Raw genomic sequence first — 17091 nt, 5'->3', positions numbered from 1 at the left:
CACTCAGTATTTGTCTCAGTCTGTGGAGCCACGAGGGAAGCAATAATTAGATATTTGTGGCACATAGACCAATTTCTGCTGACACCTCAAGTTTGAATCAGGACAGAGCAGCTAACGGCAGCTGCTGTCCAGGGCCGCTATAAATAACCTACTATTGCACTGACCATACAGCAGCTGAATGCAAGACAGCAATATTAGCATCCAATGGGGGAACAGGAGTCCCTGAGCAAGTAGAAAAGTTAGTGAAAAATATGCGACACATTTCCAATTTTTTGGCCAATGAGTGCTCCACAAAATCCTAAAACAAATACAATTGTCAAAGCAAAGAGGAGGATTAGGGTGTATCGATCATTTCACTGACTTCAAAAGAAGTGCCTCCTTAAGGCACGATCTTTAATCTCTTTTTCCGTCACTCTCATTTTAAAATGATATAACTACATTCAACACAATAGCAGTTTCCAGGCAACCAAGCCTGTCAGATGGCAGCTGGCTGCTCTTCCATGCGGAGCTGCAAAGAATATTTTCAGTTTCATAATCCTTTTCAACTGAGATGAAATATTAATGCATGCTCTTCTCGGGCTTCCCTCCCTTCTTTCTCTTTCTCTCTCTCCCTCTCTCCTGCAGGCAAGAAAACTCAGCTAGGCAAGAGATCACATTCACAAAATCCAGAAATGTCTGAATGCTCAGCTTTCACAGCAGTGAAGAGCACAGTCATGTCGGTTACTACAAAGACATTTCAAAGCTTACTTGGGGCACAAAACTGTATTTATTACAAGGGATGCACAGTGTAATTGATGCAGAAAGCAGCTTAGAACCACCTATAGGCAGGAAAGGTTACTTAAACATCTAAAGGAAAGTAATAACTGCTGCCATTTTGACCTTTTCCCCACCTGCAGACAGTGTGACAGAGTTACTACTTTGTTTTTTTCCCCTTTTATATAACTGTTCATGTTTGTGTGTGTAAGTGTGTGTTTGACCTACAAAATGCAATGGTTTATTAACTGAAGTGCATTTGCTGTTGCAGAGTGCAGAGAGTTTCATTAAGTGTTGCCCTAGTTATTTTCTAAAGAAGTAAGCTGTTCAAAGTTACGGAAGTACATTACTGCCAACACGATAAAATACATTTGCTGAGAAAGAAAATGGCTTTTTTTTAGGCAGTTTCATACTATAACAATATAATTTTCATGTTATAATGCCATTTTTATCATTACAATGCACCAAATTATTCTGTTTTAACAAATTATTTTATCTTGTTATAGCATAAGCAAAGTTTTTTCTTTGTTGCTGAATATTTAAACTGTTTTTTAAATTTTTATAATTTTTTTATGATTATTGCACCTTAAAAAACACCATAAAAATCTTTACTTTAAGCATCGGTCAAAAATATTGACAAAATAAAATATGAATTGATCCGTATAATAAAACATTTTTATAGCCATTAAAATACTTCTTTTTAAATATTTTATTAAATATTTGTCAGTAATTAGTTTTTATTTTATTAATGTTTGGATTATTCTTTCATTTTTGCACTTTATTTTGTTTAAGCTAGCAAGTGTTATGTATGTAGATCATGTAAAATCTCAAACAGACAAAATAAAACAGCAGCAATAAAAGAAAATCTGCAGCTGTAACGCTCATTGCCTGAAGGTGGCGCAACTGTTGAAATAGCAGCTAGGTGGCAACATTAACTTCTGCAAGTCTGAGCTGCTGCTGCTCAATAAATGGTTGGTCATAACTTTCTCTCATGACGGGCGCTCCGACCACATCGGAAATCAAATGTGTTTATAGTCATTCCGAATGCCATAGAGAGAGGAGGGTGACGGGGGAAACGCAACATTATTTATCTCTCCTGGATGGCAGTCATAGTGTTGTACTCATTCATTCACAAATTGTCACCTCTGCACAGCTGACCAATCCCTGCGTTAAGTGGGTGTTGTCGGTTTGTTGGTGTAGGAAAGTCATGGAAATGGCCCTGCATAATCATCCGAATCTACCATTAGAAAGCATTAGTGGGTGTGATTTCCAAAGATATTTGACTATCCGACAGGCACACCTGAATAAGAATACCAGGCCCTTTACTTTTCTTATTGGTGGCACAGTTTGGCAGATGTACAACTGACCTGAGAATGACTGAACATCAAAATTTAAAGAATCTGCAGCCTGTTAAAAGTGGTTTAGTGTATCTTGAATCATTCATCTCGGACTTAGAATTACAAACGGGTCTAGAGATTTTGGTCAACTTAAATCATTTTTGGTATATGGGTGGAAAGAATATTTGCTACCAACAGTACAAGATATCTGATTATCACCCTTGGTTGCAGTTGTTGGTTACAAACATCAAGCCCCTTCCTTTTTCTAATTTCCCAATCAAACAGCAGTGTTGAATCTTGATCAGTGTATGCACGTTGGCGACTCTCTGACCCACTTCATTGCTCAAAGTGAGAACGGGTCTACAGTCAGCTGAGGCTTAAAATAATAAAGACAGTGTGTAGTTTTTTTTTCCCCCTGAGACGTTTCTCTCAGGAAGTGCCTCTCTCGCTTTCTATTTGTGCCTTTACAGCGAGCAGCATCACAGCCGGGCATCAATCCAATTACAGGACTGGAGCTGGCAGATATTGTAAAGCAGTTGGAGAGACGTAAGCACCGGATGACACAGCCTGCACATATATGGCGTGGGGCGAAAACCGCAAATTACATGTTGTCACCACAATAGACCATCATTGTCCCACATGTAGTAATTAACATTATACAATGTTTTTTTTTTTGCTAGGCATCTCACTGCGAGTACCCTCTAATTGAAATGTCAAAAGTCACAAAGCCTCTGCGCCCACTAAGTGAACACTGTTGTTTTTCTCTTCTTAACTGAACCTTCCCCTCTTACCAAATTAGGGTTAGATCACCAGTGATCAGGGACATGACCCGTGACATATGTGGCTAATTTTGTTGCTTGTCACCCACTGCCACATTTCTCAGGCTATAAATAAACAGATACAGTAGAGGCTGGAGGAGGGCAGGTATTTATCCTCCCAGTCTGGCCAATGTCCATCTCCAGCATTGATTCTGGCCTCCCAGTTGACTGTAACAGAGTTCATTATGCAAACAGTATCCCAAATTGATTTTTAAATAGGTTAGATCCTCTGTGTTGACTAATGGATGTCCATTGTTTGAGGTCATCAATATTTACTCCATTATTACATCACATCTGCAGCACTTTGACAAGATACGCGGACTCAGATGTTTTGACGATTGGTAGGCACAAAATGGGTATGTACCTTTGCTTACAGAGCGAGGTAAAGTTTCTCCTCCATATGAAAGTTTATGTGTAGTAACCTATAGCATTAGAAGCGGGACGATGCTATTTGAAGTTGCCTCCTCCACACTGTGCTCCCAGCGGGCTCTTAGAGAGCCCCTGCTTGATCTGTGGACCCATGCTAAAGGGCAAAGTCTTAGAGACAAACAAATAGCTCGAAAAAGAATTAATCATTGGTTTCATGTCTGAGTCTTTGAATGTGTCCCATTCATCTGTCATCAATAGCTAGGTGACCCTTTGAAGGGAGGGAGTTTTAAAAGGTAGTGTTCTGTAGTTTTCCGAACATTTCTGTAACTCTTGAGGTTTATCAGTGCGTGATTGGAGTGTCAGGTGATGCCGGAAATGTCTGACTAAGCACTGTTTTCTTCAAATTCACAGTCTTATTTATCATATCCGTGACCTAATAATAGTGGAAGACATCCAGGTCAACACTTCGAGACAACCAAGTGCTGACATCAAAGTTACATAAACGTTAAGGAGGCTACGGTTAAAGAGGTTTTCCCTTAATTATTCCTGGCAACTACCCCGCAACTGCCCCCCTGTGCCCCCACTTATCCCTCAGGCCATCCTGGGCTCACTCAGACTCCACATCTGACCGTGGCGCTCCTTTCCTCGGGCTCTGTCACTGAAGGGAAGGAGCGAGGGATTAGGATACACCTCAGTGGGCAGTAGCAGGCCACCGCCCAGCCCATGGCGCCTGACTCATCCCGTTCTCCTCCACTTTTCATGGGCTGACATTCCCATCAGCCCTTGCTATTGCAGGCAGCTCATTTCTTTGACATGCTGGTGAGCTCCGCAACAAACGAGGAACTTTAAACTCTGATCAAGCACAGTGGGTGAGTACTTGTGAAGCGCAGATCGCTGCAGGAGGCTGTGACTAAAGGCCCATTAGGATTGTTTGGCAAAATAGAAACAATCTGACTCACTGTTGCTTCTGTGGCAGCGTTTTTAAATTTCTGCCTTAAATCCACAGCAAGTCTCCCTAATATGAAGTACATGTGATACATCTTTTTGAGTTAAAGTGTCCAGCTGTACAGATATAATTAATTGTGAAGTGAGGCAAACACTATTGACCCCAATGTTTTCTGCTGCAGACCACACATCCTATTATGGTTCTGCTCCATTTACTGCAGCACATCCAGTCCCCTCATCTTTCAATATTGCCATGTGGTCTGTGGTTGTGTTTTGTAAGCCCTCAGTGGTCCCAGTCACAGCTGAAGCCACCACAGGACAGCAGGCTTATTTTAGATATGTACTCAAGGTGCCATGCATCCTGTTATTATTCTCATGGCTGTGAACAAACTGTTGTGGCTTATAAAAGGTTTTCCTCTCTGTCATACTCTGAGTTTAACTGATTTGAAGTCAAATAGAAATGAGATTATTATGTACATATGTCAGCAAAATGATGTCACTGAAAGCCAGTCCAGTATTACTAGCATGGTTAGTACTACACTTCAAGATTTATGAAACATACTTATTAATATTATTTTCCAAAGTCCGCTCTGCTCGATGCCACTACTTTCTACACACTGCACCTTTAATATTAAAAAATCGGCCTTGTAAATGTTTTATAAGGAGGTAGATGCCCTCAACATGTTTTTTTAGACATCAAGGATACTTACAATATTTTTTGTTGAGAAATATTGAATGTAAACATAACCTTTGTTTGTTTACCAGAAATCTCCACAGGGTACCTTTAAAGTCGTGTCTGATGATAGGACAGTAGCATACACTGTAAAAATGGTAGTCCTTATTAAAAGAGTTCCAATAAAACATGGAACTAGTCATGACATTCTCTATTTTTCTGCTTTAAAAGATGATGCTTAATCTAAAACCTATAACAGCTCTTGCAGGGGACAGTAAGTACTTTAGCAATCATTTTGACCATTTAAAGATGATGCCAGCTTGTCGTGCTGGGTGACTTTAAAATGGTCTGTCCACCTCAGTAATTGCATAGGTTGGGGGGTCGTCCTGCTCCGAAAGAGACACGGTGTTCCCAGTTAATGTAATGTCCCTTTCTCGGTCAGCACTTTAAACTACTGAGCTGGTCAGAACAACATTTGATCTAATTTTCTGCCCTAGTCCGCTGTATATTGACCCCGCTGTGGGTGTGAATCATGCTCTCAGCTCCTCACGGTTCTGATCATTTTCTGGTACATTATAGAAGTGGATTTTACGAGCTCTTAAATTTTTTTCCTCAAGTGAGTCGTGACAGATTTTCTTTGTTTAACCTCATTTATTCAGGGAGGGGTTTTCTGTGCACGTGTGCAGTGTTCAGCAATACTTTGCATCACATTAGTACAGCTAAACCAGGTCACATCCGGGAGCTGTAAAAATATATATGTAGATAAAGATTAAGCAGGATATGTCCTTTAATGCAACAGAAGGCTTACTTTTTGGAATCTGGTGCTGTCTTGACAGCTGTGTGGCAAATTTAGTGGCAGTGAGTCTGGACGGGGGAGGAGCGGAGATTTATCTTGGAAAGTCATGCGTGGAATCCAAAAATTCAGGTGATGAGGAATGCTGAGGAGTGGCAAACCAACACAGTTAGCACATTAATGCTAGAGTTTAGAGGAGTGAGCATCAGCAACAGTGTCCTCTGTTCGTTTTCATCTGTGTCATCATGTTATATAAGAAGTCACAGTTAGTTGACTAGTTGGAGATTTGTATCATTCTCTTATGTATTATCAGCATTTTTTTTGTCTTTCTCCATATGGTGAAATAAATATTAGAGATGCAACCAACCATTATTTTCATCATCAGTTAATCTGCTGAGTAATGAATTAACCGTCTATAAAAATGTCAGCAAATAGTGAAAAATGCCCCTATCAGAGCCCAAGAATGATGCCTTCAGATGTCTTGTTTTGTCCAAATAACAACCCAGAACCCAACGATATTCAGCTTACTATGAAAGAAGCTGCAACCAACACATTCTCTCTACACCACCTCACATTCATAAATTCCCCCATCAGTCATTAATAGATGTTTGATTAATCCTTAATGAAGCTGTAAGAGAGTGAACATAGTGTATTCTATTTATTTATGGGGGGAAAAAAGACATTAACAGTCACTGTTTTATAGTCCAGGAGAACATTTGATAGAATATGAAGACGTTTGAATGGTGATTTTTGAATTTAGTACATTTGCATATACAACAATTTGTATTAGTTGCACAAAAATGTTCAAATAATGCATTTCATTCATATTTTTATACACTGTGGGTCACATTAGGAAAAGTCCAGCTAATAGAAATGTGTATAGGTTTTTTTTTTACATTTCTCAAATGTAAAAATGGGTCAAATTTAACATTAAGGGTAAGGGTTAATGGATTATTAAAATATTGAGTTTGGGGTTGTTGTTTTTTTGGAATGTTGACCAGACAAAATAAGCTATTTGAAGACTTCTAGGAAACTATTATTTTTCTCAGTCTTTCCTGACATTTATAGACTGAATGGACTGCAAGATGAACATAATCTAGTTTCTGCACAGAGCCATTAAATATTTAGGCCATTTCCATCCTGCTGATGCTCTGCTATTATCTGATGCTGTACATCTGTTGCTCAGTGATGCAGATATGATATTTTCTCACAAACCTCTCCAGTTTACCACAACATCATGAATATGTGTTGTGCTATAAAGACCCAGAAGCCAGCCCACTGCGCTCACGCTTGTGTCTGTGTGTGCGCGCATGGGGAATCTCCTCCTCAGTCCCTCCCCTTCACATTAGTATAGTGCATGTGGTAAAAAGGAGAAGGCGGGCTATGCTGCACCACTCACTCTCAGCTCAGACCTCAGCATCCTCCACACTGCCCCGCCGGGACTCCAACCAACGCTAAACTTTCCATCCCGGTATCAGCGGAGCATTTCATCCGAGCCGTGTGCGTTATATTCGGGAGGGAAATCTCCTCATTCCTCTTCTCTTTCATTGAACTGGCTTTGTGGCGCGATAGAAAACGCGCATCGTGACTTTCTTCCCGATGTGGAGCCTTAATTGTTCTAAAACAAGCCGCTGTTTGGACTCGAGGTGGGACGCGGTGTTTGCGTTTTGGATGTGCGGATCTTGGAGCTCTGCGCACCGGCTCAAGCATCCAAAGTGCTGCTAGTAGTAGGAGGAGGCGTTGGACTGAAAAGACTTTGTGGTCCGAGGAAGAGGAGAAAAGGAGGGGGGGGTTTGAAGACAGGAACCCCCAGCAACAGCAGCAGCAGCAGCAGAAGGATCAAAAATGGTCCAGAACGTAATTTTGGTGTTTTTCCGCAGGAGACTGAGCCAGAGGCCAGCAGTAGAGGAGCTGGAAAGCAGGAACATCCTGAAGCGTGAGTACTGTAACCATCATGTTTATGTGTGAGGAAACAACAACACTATCAGCTGTCTGTGCTGCCTAACTGACACAGTGCAGGCTGCTCTGTGAGGGGTTTCATCTCTTATACTGTCGTTTTCATTTACAAAACTGTATTTCTTCATAATTCATAATATATTCCTGTCAGGTGTTTGCTGAGCTTCTACTGACTTTGTAGTTTCTGTTTAAAGTATCTTTAATATCTCTGTGGTGACTTTAGACTATTGTGATGAGGACTAAGTAGCTGTTTCAAAATATTCATAACATTTTAATTAATATTAAGCCTTTAAAAAGTATAATTTAACTTAAGTTTTTTTGTGCTTAAAATATTAGCCTATTCATCAATTAATGGATGAAAATTGCAGCTATTTGAATCATTTTAATAATCAGTTACTCAGGGTGTCAAATAGTCATTTTACAAGTAAAATACTTCAACATACATTCTCTCATTCCCTTTCAAATGTGATAATTTTCATATTTATAAGTTATTATATCATAGCAAATTGAATATATTTGGGTTAAGGAGTGTTTATCAGGCTAAAACAGTCATTTGAAAAAGTCATCTTTGACTTGGGAAAACCGTGAGGGACATTTTTCTTATAATTTATAGACCAAATGAATTGAGACAATATCTGGAGGATGAATCAATAATAAAAAAAATCATTAGTTGATGCTATAGACATGTTAAGACAAAATATCTGATCTCCCAAAAATCTCCCCAATCACTGAAATATTATATATATATATATATCTATTTATATATTTGTATATTTCTTTACTAAGCCACAGTAGATGCTAAATTGATTATAATCCTATTAGTATAATTTCTAACCCTCTTTACTCATATCTGTATTCCTACTATAGTCCATTGTTCAGACACTGCCTCTGTGTAATTCAGCAGAACAGTCCTCTGCAGGGAGAAGGTTTCACATTGTAGCACTTTAAACAATGTAAACTGTGAACTGTGAAGCCTCGCTGTCCCGTCCTGGAAACAGAACAATTATGAAACGTCTATGCGAGGAATGAAGTCCCACATTTGTCCTGAACTGTGTCTCCCAGTGGAGACGGGCCACCTGTGATCCTCTGAGCAGCTGTCTGTTTCATCACAGGCCCTCGGTTCACCCCACACACAGGAACATGTGTTCACACTAAAACACAACCCCCCCCCCCTCTGCCACGAGGACACTTAACCCTGATCCTCGACACATCGTTTAACACAATATCCCAACCTTTCATTCACATCCCACGTAAAAAAAAAAACGAATTAAAAAAAATTCACGTGTCCCCGTTGCACTCTCATCCAGAGATTGAAAAGCACTCGGATGGTGAGAGGCGCCAGCTTCTTTTTAAGCCACCAAACTAGTTCAACGGTTTTTTTGGAGGAATGCAGAGTGAGATTAAAAATGAATGAAGTGACATCTAGTGATCTCTCCGCTGCATCTAATAAAGATAAATCCTATTAGCGCTCTAATCTGCTGCTGTCTCGCTCCCTAACTCAGTACGCTGATCCAGAGTCAGCCCACCAGTCCTGTCTCACTCAGACTCTGCTCACTTAGGAGTATTGATTGTGAGGAGGAGCAGACGTATCAGCTCTGTTAATCACACACTTCATCTACTTTCCAGTCCTGTGATGTAGTACAGTGAGGGAGCGTTTCCCAAAAAGCATGATTTCTGATTAAACTCGCTCCCATTTCCATCTGTGTAGAAATGTACGCTGCTCGCTTGTGGTTATAACACTCGTCTATGTGTCTACAGAAAGAAACGACCAGACTGAACAGGAGGAGAGGAGGGAGATCAAACAGAGGCTCAACAGAAAGGTAGGTAGCTGCAATTTCCCTAAAATTTCATCAATTTAATCCCTTATTTGGACGGCACTCAAGCTCTCACGGTGGACCGTCAACCAGTCAAAACAGAACCTTAATACCTTAAACCCGCTGTTGTTTTTTCATATTCAGCCTCTATCGTCGTTATCTTTTGGGGACTGAATGCATTGATAGGCTGACTGAGAGCCGGACGCTGACAGTTATGTTTATCTTCCAGCTGAACCAGCGGCCGACGGTGGACGAGCTGCGGGACAGAAAGATCCTCATCCGTTTTAGTGACTATGTGGAAGTGGCCAAAGCTCAGGACTACGACAGGAGAGCGGACAAGCCCTGGACCAGACTGTCAGCTGCTGACAAGGTAGATAAAAACTCTTCTCTTGTGTTTTTAGGAGAGCCTGATGCCTAAATTTTTAAGATATAATAGTGCAAGGATTTGACTCAGTATCTCTACCCTAACCCTAACTTCACCATTTCTAATAAAACCTCTTCCATGGGTTAATGTTTCTTTCTCATAAAACCAAGTGGAGCTTTCATAATCCGCTCACAAACAACAGATGTTTCCCCCCATTTTCGTAACATCCTGATTCGTGCTGCACCACCTGAGCGACCGCATCGATGTATAAAAAAAAAAAGGTGGGGGGGACCTGGGAACACGTTTTCATGTCCCTTTTTTTGTCTCCGCAGGCGGCGATACGGAAGGAGCTGAACGAGTTTAAAAGTAACGAGATGGAAGTTCATTCTTCGAGCAAGCATCTGACAAGGTCAGCGTGAGTCCTGGTTATTATGTTTGCTCTTTTTTTTGTGTGTGTGGGCTTTGCTCATCGGGGGGATGATGTGTCTAAAGAGAGTCAGTGTGACATTGTGCAAAGACTTTAAGTGTGCATTATCCCACGGTTTCACATCAGCGGGTGCACACCCTGCAGCGTAAGGCCAGATTTAGCTTCGTTCAACCCTCTTGAGAGGAGAAAGTTGCACCCTTTGCACCACCTCTCCATTATAATGAATGTCTGCACATATTTAGCTTTTCCCCCCCGCTTGTGTCAAGGTAGAAGCTTAAAAAAAAAACCCCAAATTAGCTACGGTTGTGCTTACGCAGGACCCCATTTTTGTGGAGAGACCATTGGCTGCTTGTAAGAGCACTGGGCTAATAATAGAGTCTTTGATTGATGAATATGAATATTTTAGCCCACGCTCACACTTTTTTTCCCCTCCTTTTTCCCCCCTCTTTCCGCAGGTTCCACCGGCCTTAGCAAGGTTTCTTCTGTGAAGAGTTGCTGATATTTGGTTTTGTCAGTGAAGACCTTGCACGGAGTCTTCCAGCGCCCTGGTCCACAGTCAGTGGGTGTCCTGATATTTGGGTCCAGCCAACCTTGGAGGCTATGTCTCCAGAGATGGAGCTGCGAGTAGACGGAGGGGAGGACGCATGCAGCAAGCTCCACTTCTGCTCAGAGGAAACATCTCCTTTAAACCCTCACTTCACCTTGTCAGAGGAGCGGGAAGAATCAAGGTCATATATTCGCCATAGACAAGCAAAGACTTTTTATTGTTTTAGGTTTTTGGTTTTTTTTGTAAACAGACTCTTTTGAAAGAAGTCCTTTTTTCTTTGTTCGGAAAGGCCACAGAGGGGAGAAAAACGTGCATGTGACCGAGTCAACCAATCCCACTCCAGTATCAGTAGTCACAACCCCGTGCTGTGTCTGAGTCTCACCGATTCAGTTGATGATGCGTTTCATATCGACAGTGTAAATGTTCTTGAAAAGGAACCTTGTCCGTGTACGAGACATAAATCCCTTTGTAAGCACTATTTATTGTCTGCACAATACAGGTTTTCAATTTGTAAGAAACTTTTGTTTGTCTTTGTGTGCCGTGTGATTCTGGTGTGTGTTTTTCTAAATCATATATGAATATCATGGACGTTATATGCGACTGTACATCGCAAATAGGTTGTAATCCCTTCAGATTACATAAAAAAAAAATCATTTGTGTGTTTTAGTAATCAGATAATGAAATTGTAGTTGTAGATCAAGCAGCAATTAGCTTCCAAACTGCTATCAGTGACCTGTTAGGTTACATAATGCTATTTACTATTCTCTGTTAAATGAGAGCAGGCATCATTTGTAGGGCATTAAGCAGGTTAGTTAGGTTAAACTCTCTTATGAAAACAAGCTCACCTCGCCGAATTCGTCCAATTTGGAGCGAGTTGTTGATTTAATAACTGTTGGTGTTGTGTCACACTGGCAGGGTAACAACCATTGTGTCTGGCTTACTGAGATTTGGCTTCACACTTCTCCCTGAGCTCCTTAATATTCCCCCGCATCAAAAACATTCAAATGATAGATGATGTAGATGAACGCGAGGTCACCGAAAAGCCTCTTACCTGATATTACATTTTTTAGCAACCCATGTACGGTAACACCTCTCTCAGGCACGTTCAGATTGGCGGTGCAGTTTTTACCTCCCGTTTCTGACATCAACATGCACGCTATGTGAGTCAAAGCCTCCATCCTGGCCTCCATCCTGGCACCCGGTGGAGGAACAGATGGCAGCTCCAGTTTAAATTTTACTGTACACCAGGACCGCTCGCTGCCTGGAGTAATGAAACAAGCCCCTGTTGTGGTTGATAGTGGCCAGTCCTGTCCAAAACAGGCTTGGGAACCTGTGGAGTTGCGTAGGAGGAAGGGATGCTCTCATAGGTGTGAGTGGGATATCCTGACTTCCGGGTATTCCTCACATGGGTGTAGGCCAAGTGTGAGCGCGCACGCTGACGACCCACTGGTTTAAAAATAGGCTTCGGATTATAAATCGCATCATATTTTGGACCATCTCCCTCTTTCCCCCATACATTCCTGAGAAACATATTGTCAGTCACTTAGCTGCGTTGCATAAGAGGAGAACACAACGTCAGCGTTACAACACCGAGCGCCCAGAGGCTTCTTTTTTGAACCACGCATTAGCTTTTATGTTCACAAATTGTCGCCTCTCCAAATAATTATGTATATGAAGAAATCAGTAATATACGCTGGAGACCAACAATGCACAACAAGTGACATAGTTCTTTTATTCCAATACACACAGGCCATAATGGTGTTTTAATGATGTAACTCATAATAGCTGGAACCCGTAATGATGCCTCAATTTTTACTTTTCAATCCCAGCCGGTCCCCTGAGCAAACGTCACTAATGAGCATCATTGTCTGAGCTTAATATGGTGACTTCTTATATAACTACCAGCAACAAGCGCAAGATGATAGCCCCAATTAAAGGCACGGTGCAAAGATGTGTGCCCCAACAAAACACCAGCCTGACAGTGGAGAACGTCCATGCAAAAAAAAGCACCATGGAAGAGAAATGAAACCCAGGCAGCACTAAAGGGGAGATGTCTGTTTGTGGTTCTGTTGCAACTGAATCATAATATCTCAGAACCCACAACATATTTCTTTAGGAAAAACAACTATCTTATTTCTTACAAATTGATTGATTACAAAAGTTTGTAAAGGCACATTAAGTTTGTGCAGAATGGTCTTAGGAAGCAGTGATGGGATGATGTGATGAGGACAAACGAGCTCATAACTCAGGCATTAAACCGCACACACAGTAGTGTTTTATTTTACAGATGATGCTGTCACTTTTGGAGTGCCATCAGTGTATGAGTCATACGCATTAGTAGTGAATAAAGAGGAGGGAAATGAGGAGAAAATGTTCAAATAAAACATTGCTTGGACGTCAAACAGCGGGACACTTATATTTAGAAACTAAAAACGTCAAACCAAAATGGCCTTAATGTAATTCAAATGTACGTGTATGGAAGTTAAATAGCGCCCGATGGGCCAAATCTGGCCCTGTAACAAAAACATTTTCCCTTTTATAGATTCCATTATATGTTGTACACGATTCTTCATAAACTTACAATGCAAACACAAGACTAATATAAATCCCAGTAAACAGGACCTTGTAACATCTTATAAAGTTAGGAGATGAATAACACAGGTACATAACATGATTTGACCTGTCTGACCAGAACACATTTGTGTCAATAACAGCACTTTGTTTCAGCCATAAATGAAGCAGAACACTGTTTATTGTGTATAGATAAGATATTTTTAGTATGTTGTACAGTATGTTCATGTTTAAGAGGCTTTTTTAGCCAAACGAGTATTAACATAAGCTGAGTAACTCTGTTAGCTAAGACTACTTGAAATTATGATACAAACTTAAAGTTATTTTATAAATCAATTTTAACCTTGAATGAATTCAAAGAAATAAACAAAATATTTTAAAAACATATCGGGGTGTGTTCCATATTGCAGCCTCCCAATAAACTGCTGACAAACACTGGCCCATAGTTGAACCGACAGTATTTGCTGACCCCTAATGTAGGGTCTTGTAGTAGTGCAATGGTGCCCTCTAGTGCCTCCTTAATGTAACAGCTGGTTGCTTCAAAATAACACATCAATAATGCTATCTCAAGAATAACGTGTCAGTCACATGCACATTTTCACAAATTGGGGGATTCAAATCATGACAAAATTCTCCAGTGGTTGTTTTTTTAAAACCCACAAATGTAAATTGTATTTACATTCATGTTTAAAGGCGTTTAACTTCAAAATTAAAATCTGCACATGTATGTAAACTATAGGCCTGAATTCTTAATAAAAAATATAAATAAATAAAAACTTTATGAAATACTGACTGTGCCTTTAACCAACAATCCTTGCTCATTTTAGTTTTCTCTGATTTATGGGTGATTTATAAAAAGGCTTGCTCTGTCATTTTTAGTGGGTGGGGGTGGTGGCGGTGGTGGGGGCGTTAAGATAGCTGCTATCAGGTTTAAAGCATGCCATACAGCTGCAGTGACTAATGCAGATGGAAGAATGCCTCTTATGAGCCACACGTCGCACTCTGCCAGGCAGATCTGTGGAATTTGGGCTCTCGTATCAGTGGAAACTTTTTGGTGAAAGGTCAGTACTGACTAAAAGGATCCAAGAGAGTCACAGTGCAACAGATGAGCTCACTGTGCTCCCTGTAATCCTGCTCCAATAACAAAACAAGCCCCTGGAAGAATGGGGTCAAGCCCTGTTGGTCATGGCGGAAAGTAAACACTAACAACAAACAGGCTTCTCAGGCTGCTGACAGATAGTTTAATCCTCTCCCTTGTGTGTAACCAATATATCAATGTGTCAACTTGTGCAAATTCTCTGTTGAGGTATAACAGTAGATATGAGTTGTCTCACTCAGGTTATCACTCACTGAATTGGGTCAACAGACTGTTGAAGTGCAAAGTGAGCAAATTCTTTGGTAAGTCTGTACAGAGGTGGCAGGGACTGAATTTAAACACAAGCCCAGCAGGAACACAGGAATCTCTCCATGAAGTCAAACAGACTGGAATTTTTTTTAAAGGAGCACTCCACCAATTTTACACATGAAGTTGAGTTATTTGTTCTGAAGTGATGACGTCAGGGTTATCTTGGCTCAGGCTGGAGACTTCAAATCTTCTGGGAGTATGAGGTTGAAAGAAGCGATAGGATTTCAGATTTCAGCCTGTCCCTTCATGACTCTCTGAAACTCTTCATTTACCCCTTTGAACAAAAGTCTAGGGCTTCATCAATGTGTCCTAAATCTTTGGCTATTCTAATATTTCTAAAATATTTCAAGTTTTCAAGTGTTGAATTTGAATTCTTCCTGAATGGAGTATCTTCTAATCATAAGTGCAGGAGGTATTTAGAGCCTTTACTAAACTGTAATTCCTCATACTTACGCAAAAGTGCAAAAGTGTAACAGAAGAATCTAACAAGCAAGGTAAAAGCACATTTTGTAGCAGGTCAGGGTAATTTAATTATTATTATTATTATTATTTTTTTTATTATCATTAGTATTAGCATTAGCATTCCCAAGCTTGTTTATAACAAGGTAAGTGTAACATTGGTAATAGTTACTCTGCAACTTTTTGCTTGTTGCCATCCATGTTTGTGTGCAGGTTTTATAGCTCCCCCATGTGGCCACTCAGGTAAAATGCAGCATGCTATCCTCACACTCCCTTGGCACAGTCACCTTGTAGCTGTGGCACGACAGTTTGTAATTCTTCCCCTTGTTGTTGTCCCAGTGATTAGATCCTTTCACACAAAAGCAGATGGCGAATTCCAAAATGGCTCCTGGCTGCATAATGAAGGGTGGCACAGGCAGTCGAAATCTGAAGATATCTGTTTCTGGAACATCGGCTTCTTTGCGGTTCCCACTTGATACCCAGTATGCTGTTGTATCTGAGCTTATTCTCCAGTTGGTGAAAGAATAGTGCACTGTGACCTCTTTCTCATAGGCTAAATTAAGTACTTCTATAGTCCCTGTAATCCCCACCTCTGAACACAGGACCTGCTCCAGGCACACGTTCTGGATGCACAGACGCTTCAGGAAGTCTGGTTGAGCTCCCATATTTTCAGGGAAGCAAGGTTTGAAGTAAGGCAGGGACAGCTCCAGTTTCTTCCCGAAGGCCATTTCAGAGCTCATCAGTAGTCTGAACTTGACATGCTGGGGTATCATGGGGTGCTCTTTAACTTTGAAGACCTTCACTTGTTCTAGCTCAATCCCCAGTGAGTCCACAAAGCGAACCTGCGGGCTCCTGATCTCTTCCGTCTCTGCAACTGAAGAAAGAGACCGAGACCGAGTTCGTTTGCTCATGATCGGCTTAGTTGGAGGCTCGCTGACCACGTTTTGCTTCATTTCGGGTTTCTTTACAGTGGGAGGTCTCGGACTCGGAGGGCGGATCCGGACTGGGGATTTGGAAGGTTGAGGCTTGGGATCATAAAGGTCCCGAAGACGGATGGTGGTGGTAATATTGGCGGGTACAATGTTGGAGCACTTGATAAACTGAAGCTGGGTCCCACTCTTCTCACCAGAACCTCTGTGCTGCCATTTTGCACATGCCCCATCCATCTTTGTCACACAAAAACACCTTTAAAAAAAAACAAACAATGAATGCTTAACCCATATAGTTTTTCACACTGCACATGCAAACATCTTGTTACAATCTCTATTTTTCAAGTCAAATCAGCAATATTTTGACAAGATCTGCTTAGAAATCTAATAAAAATGCACATGTTGCTGCATGCTACATATGTTCAAGAAGGAACAAACCTTTACAGCCGTGACTTCTTGTGTTGTTGTTGAGCTGACTTCTTGCAATGACCTTGTTCGCTGTCTACGTTCACTCTCTATGATTCCAACTGCAACCAGATGACAGACAGGAGTCTGCCTTTGCCAGAAAATTCCAGTATGACCCTACAGGAAGCCAAACTCAACATCTTGTGGCAATTGCTGCATAAAATAATGCAGCAAATGCCAGTCAGAAACAACAGCTGAACTAGTCCAAAGAAAGCAATGCAACGTTCCAACAAAGTCATCAGCGACTGTAATGGCAACTAGATCTGGAAGACAATCTATAATCTATGGCTCCGACGCTTTGAGCTCAGCCCTTGACATATAACATGAGACCTTAACTGGGTCGGGAGTAGAGTGAATATTTATAGCAGTTAGTGGTGGGTTGTTCTCTGAGGATGACTGCAGTTGCTTCTTCCTAGTTACTGGCACAAATCACCAGCTGTTTCCTGGGTTAAAATGGGGAGGAACA

At 41.1% G+C, this 17091-nt stretch overlaps 2 protein-coding genes across 2 annotated transcripts in view; one reads left to right on the top strand and one right to left on the bottom strand.

Moving 5' to 3' along the window:
* The window catches only part of phactr3b (phosphatase and actin regulator 3b), a 53560-nt gene extending 40738 nt beyond the window's left edge, over positions 1 to 12822 (top strand). Inside the window, exons 9-14 of the mRNA XM_062416640.1 lie at positions 7569 to 7624; positions 9403 to 9464; positions 9688 to 9828; positions 10155 to 10231; positions 10765 to 10977; positions 12702 to 12822. Of these exons, the coding sequence (XP_062272624.1) occupies positions 7569 to 7624; positions 9403 to 9464; positions 9688 to 9828; positions 10155 to 10231; positions 10765 to 10977; positions 12702 to 12822 (670 nt within the window). The remainder of the gene's footprint in view (positions 1 to 7568; positions 7625 to 9402; positions 9465 to 9687; positions 9829 to 10154; positions 10232 to 10764; positions 10978 to 12701) is intronic.
* Positions 12823 to 15462: 2640 nt separating this feature from the next.
* On the bottom strand, positions 15463 to 16627 carry ppp1r3db (protein phosphatase 1, regulatory subunit 3Db). Its single transcript, XM_062416400.1, has 2 exons — positions 16599 to 16627; positions 15463 to 16416 (listed from the first exon to the last, which is right to left on the bottom strand). Exon 2 carries the CDS (start codon positions 16395 to 16397, stop codon positions 15471 to 15473), a length of 927 nt encoding a protein of 308 aa, XP_062272384.1. The 5' UTR covers positions 16398 to 16416; positions 16599 to 16627; the 3' UTR covers positions 15463 to 15470.
* Positions 16628 to 17091: the final 464 nt, after the last annotated feature.

This window comes from Scomber scombrus, chromosome 3 (genome assembly GCF_963691925.1).
Source record: "Scomber scombrus chromosome 3, fScoSco1.1, whole genome shotgun sequence".
NCBI classification, from domain to species: domain Eukaryota; kingdom Metazoa; phylum Chordata; class Actinopteri; order Scombriformes; family Scombridae; genus Scomber; species Scomber scombrus.
This window is presented reverse-complemented; position numbering and strand designations above follow the sequence as displayed.